The sequence below is a fragment of the Thamnophis elegans genome, chromosome 7, assembly GCF_009769535.1.
Source record: "Thamnophis elegans isolate rThaEle1 chromosome 7, rThaEle1.pri, whole genome shotgun sequence".
NCBI lineage: Eukaryota > Metazoa > Chordata > Lepidosauria > Squamata > Colubridae > Thamnophis > Thamnophis elegans.
Genome location: NC_045547.1, coordinates 82,282,202 through 82,287,201, shown reverse-complemented (window position 1 = coordinate 82,287,201; position 5,000 = coordinate 82,282,202). Strand labels below are relative to the sequence as shown.

At 46.0% G+C, this 5,000-nt stretch overlaps 1 protein-coding gene across 1 annotated transcript in view; it reads left to right on the top strand.

Annotated features, from left to right (window-relative positions):
• The window catches only part of CACNA2D1 (calcium voltage-gated channel auxiliary subunit alpha2delta 1), a gene marked incomplete at its 5' end in the record, with an annotated part of 139,216 nt that overhangs the window by 51,516 nt on the left and 82,700 nt on the right, over positions 1–5,000 (top strand). The window contains 1 exon segment of the mRNA XM_032221893.1: positions 401–453. Coding sequence (XP_032077784.1) covers positions 401–453 — 53 coding nt within the window.

The window sequence follows — 5,000 nt, the reverse complement described above, 5'->3', positions numbered from 1 at the left end:
AGCCCTATCCCGAAAGACTTTGGCAGACTACTGTAGGACTCTTTACAGCTATTTGGGACTCATTACGGGCTGTGAATGAACGCAATTCACAGCCGTTGAAATAAAAAGAGGGTTTGGGGGACTAAGCTTGTGCTTTTTACTGTATCAGGAAGCCTAGGTCAGGACAGAAAGGAGATGGGGGGGGGAGAAATGGACAAGGAATAAGATGCGTGAAGATGAACCATTCGTGTCTTTCCAAATTAACCCTTCCCTCTTAGAGCGCTTCTGATATAACTTATGCATTGCTAAACTCATCCTATTTGCAAATCCGAGGCATTTTGGACCTTTTTTGGGGGGGGGGGCAAATTTAATCCATTGGCTGACTGACTGAGAGGGTACCCCAAAAGGTCTCGTTTTATAGCGGGCCTCAAGAATCTAGGAGAGCAGTCAGAAGTCTGTGTAAGGGAAGGTTTGGTAGGATTGTATGGATGGGGGCAGTAAGTATCCATCACGAAGCCTCACCAGCAAGCAGACGGTTATTGGCAGCCTTCAGACAGATTAATTGGTTTCCAGAGAGCGAAGGAGCATCCACGAGATGAAGGATTAGATGGACAGGCCGGCTGATGCGTTTAAGTCAGTCTCAGGAGAATTTGCAATAGGACAATTTATTTCAGAGATTGCTCTCCTGGATGGAGGCTGCATGCATAAAACAGATAGTCTGGACACCTTGTGTAAGTGGCTCTTTAAAGGGGATTTGGCTCCCTTGTATGCTTTTGAAGTTTGGCCTCTGTCCCTCCCTCTTTCTCTCTCTCCCCCTTTTTCCTTCCTTCCTCCTTTCCCGCCACCCTATTTCCATCTTCTTCCTTCTCATATTCCTCCCTCATTCTCCTCTCCTTCCCGCTTTCCCCTCCCGCCCCGCCCTTTTCCTTCTTCCCTCCCTCCTTCCCTCCCTCTTTCCATCTTCCTTCTTTCCTTCCTCCCTTCCTCCTTCTCTCCCTCCCTCTTTCCATCTACCTTCCTTCTTTCCTTCCTCTCTCCCTCCCTCCCACCCACCCTAGTTCCATCTTCCTTCCTTCCTTTCGTCCTCCCCCCTCCCTCCCCTCTATTTCTATCCTTCCTCCCTCCCTCCTTCTCTCCCTCCTCTTCCATCGTCCTCTCCCTCCCTTTCCTTCCTCCTCCTCCCCCCCCCTCCCGCCCACCCTCTTTCCATCTCCCTCCTTCCCTCCCACCTTCCTTCCCTCCTTCCTTTCTCCTTCCTCCCTCTTTCCATCTTCCTCACATCCCCCTCCCTCCCACACTCTTTCCATCTCCCTCCCTCCTTCCTTCCCTCCTCCCTCCCTTCTTCCCTCCCTCTTCCTTCCCTCCTTCCTTTCTCCTTCTCTCCCTCCCTCTTTCCATCTTCCCCCCCTCCCCCCACGCTCTTTCCATCTCCCTTCCTCCCTCCTTCCTTCCCTCTCCCTTCCTCCCTCCCTCCTTCCATCCATCCATCCATCCATCTATCCATCCATCCATCCATCCATCCATCCCATATTTGTTGGGTGTGTTTTACAACATTAGAGTGTTCCCAACTATACGTCAGTACATATTCTTCATTGATATCAGTTCGTTCTCAGAATCGATCTACATAAACCAGTCATGTATCCTAAAGCCTGGCCAAAGAGTCTTCCGTGGACAAGAGCCGAGGTGGTGCAGTGGTTAGAGTGCAGTACTGCAGGCCACTTCAGCTGACTGTTATCTGCAGTCCAGCAGTTCAAATCTCACCGGCTCAAGGTTGACTCAGCCTTCCATCCTTCCGAGATGGGTAAAATGAGGACCCGGATTGTTGTTGGGGGCGATATGCTGACTCTGTAAACCGCTTAGAGAGGGCTGAAAGCCCTATGAAGCGGTATATAAGTCTAACTGCTAACTGCTATTGCTATTGCTATTGACATTCAAATGACTACAAAGTCATAACAGTGGACGAGAGAGAGAGAACCCTTCCATCATTACTTGAAGAAGAAGTCTTCGAACAAGCCCTCCATCTGGGAAACCAACCTCTTACTTTCTCAGGCATCCTCATTCATCTTAAGTGCAGATCGACAGCTAGGATATTAATCAGGTTCAAAGGTCATTCTTGTTATGATGCTCTCGGTATCAGCATTAGGAAGGCTTTTTCATATGTACATAATAGATCAAAAACCCAGCTCATAACAAAAAAACCCGATCCAGCAAGGACCGACAGCGATATCATTACGAGGAATTGGCTGCTCTTCGGTCCCCGTTGATTTGCAGCCATCCTGCAGCTTTCATCCACCGGGTGACCCCCCTTGCGTAAAGCAATTAAACCAAACTCTCAACATGAACGTGTTCTCAAGTGCGCCAGGATTTCTCTTTGAAAAATCCAGTCCAGCAGACAGGATTTCCAGACATAACAACTTGTGAAGATTTCACCCCGATGAACCCTCCGGTGGAAGGAAGGATGGATGTTTGTTCTTGTTTTGCTTTCCAAGTTTACTCCCTGGGGGGGGTGGGGGGTGATTCTACATTTTGTTCCGAAGAAATCGTATCTCAATATCCCTGCCTCTCAAGGCAGTGTGGAAGCTGTGAGTGAAAGGTCTTATGTATACGCATAAAAGAAAGCACGTCTGAATTTCAAATGTTCCCCGACAATTGGGTTTTGAACATTTGATGCTGGAACGCAGGAGGGTTTACAAACCCTTTCGATCAGGGTCACCAAACTTTCAGACCTCAGGGATCACTGAATTCATCATTTTAAATCCTGTGGACCGCTAATACGATCTGCCTAATGACCGGCTGGGTGGGTGTGGCTAGGTGGTCATGTGACTGGGTGGGTGTGGCCAACTCGATGTCACTCATGTCGAGGGGCGCCTCGCCGACCTCTGCTCACCCCTCCCAGCCACTCCTTGCCTGCCTGCTCGGGCTCCTTAGGGCCCCAACAGGAAGCAGTTGTTGGAGCTAAGCAGCTACCATGAGAAAGAGCAAAACAGCTCAGTTCAAATTGGATCTGACCAAAAAGGAGGGTCAGCAGAAGCACCTCACTGAGGACTAGGAGCATAGGCTTTCCAAGCAGGGGGGGGGGACCTGTAGGAGTGCAAGGCCAGGTACCGGCACTAGAGGCTCAGCAGGCTGAGATGGTCAGCCAGTTCCAGGCCATGATGCAGTCCCACTGGAACGAGGCCCTCCAGCTCTTCGCCATCAGTGGCTCTTCCCTCCAGCCTTCGCCTAAAGTCCCCCACCAGGAGGCCGAAGCAGACCCCAAGTCTTAATTTCTCCCCCCTCTGACTAAAAGACCCCGAAGGGGGAGACACTCTGCAGCAACACAAACGTTCATTGCACGTATCCGTCCCAGGGGCCGTAGTTTGAGGACCCCCGATTTAGTGCAATATAAAAAATGCAAATAATTTTTCTGCAGAGCACCAAAATGTTCTCACAGACCCCCAGTGGTTCACGGACCACCAGTTGGTGACCACTGCTTGAGAGGAGTATTAACCATGGATGGTCCATCCCAAAATAACAACCTAGGTAAGCAAGAACATATGATTTGGAGGGAACAGAAAGTGTTTATTACAACACAAGACCTCCAAGGTCCCTTCCAATTCCCTTATTCTGTTAGTATCTGGTCACCATTCTCTCCTGCTTCATTGAGATTAATCAGAGTTTAAACTAAATTCTTTAGAGATTGGGGTTGAGAACTTTGAAGTACTTCCAATAAGAAGCTGCACCCCGTAGAAGAAAAGCTATATATTAGTCTAGGGAATTACACAACTCAACTTTATAACTTTAGACCTACAACCATGTCATGGTCTTCATTGACAACAAACTAATGCTTGGGTATGAATCATCCCCTTTTGGGATAGCTTAAAATACTTAGAATAAATAGGGAGGGTATATTTTATCCGGAAACAATGAAGTTGTTAAGTGAAGCACTGCAGCTGTTAGATTAGTAATACAGTCATTAAGTGAATCTGGCTTCCCCCTTGACTCTTAATGGCAACAAGGGAACACGTGTGAATGTCATAAAAGTGTCTCCATTTTGATCACACAGCTACGCTGCAACGGTCATAACTGTAAAAAAAAACCGGTCATAAGTCACTTTCTAAGTTCAAATGGCCATTAAATAAACTCTCGTAAATCGAGGCCTACCTGCGTAGGTGATTTTTCTTCCGCTGACGGGAATAGGAAGTCTAAATAATAGAGCAATACCCCTTGTGAGATGTCCCTGAATTGGATGAGGAGATTGTGCCGTTATCCTTTTTATTTAAAGAGTAATTAAAATGCACCAAGAGCAGCTGTTTAAAAAGGGAGATTACCTTGGCCCGAAGATCTATAAATGAAAAATTAATTCCGAACGAATTTATCCAATTCTCTTTAAAGTCCCAATTCACCATTCATACAGGCCTTTAATGCATGATTCATAGGACATTCTACCTTGTGCATATTCCTTTTGAAATACTTTAGGTTTACTAGGCAAAATTCCGGAAAGTGGATATAAATATCTTTTATAGATATTTGGTCCGTGTGCCCAGTTGATGGTTTTCTGCACCTCTCCTTTGACTTCTAAAATAAGTCAAAATAAGCACTGAAGAAGGATTTATGACAAGGTATAATGGTGTGATCATGATCAATGACTAAAAAATAGAACAATATTTAGAATATTGCATGGAATAACGAGAATAAAATTTCCTTTCCCTTCACCTTCCTTTCCTTTTTCCTTTCCTTTCCTCTTATTTTTCTTTCCTTGCCATTCTCCTTTCCTTTCTCTTTTCCTTTCCTTTCCTTCCTTTTCCCTCCTCTTCCCCTTCTTTTGTCCTCTCATGTGAAAGGTTGGTGGTTCCTAAATCTCTCAGCAGATATTGAAATTACTTCGTTATTTAATAATCTTAGCTGGCTTCATCAGATGTTAACACAGGAGCTGCGGTGTTAAATTGTCAGCATATTGATGAATTTTATTCCCCCCCAAATTTGGAATTAATCTGTTTTGAAATCATTTCTGAAAATATTCTGGGGTCGTTAAGAGAAAC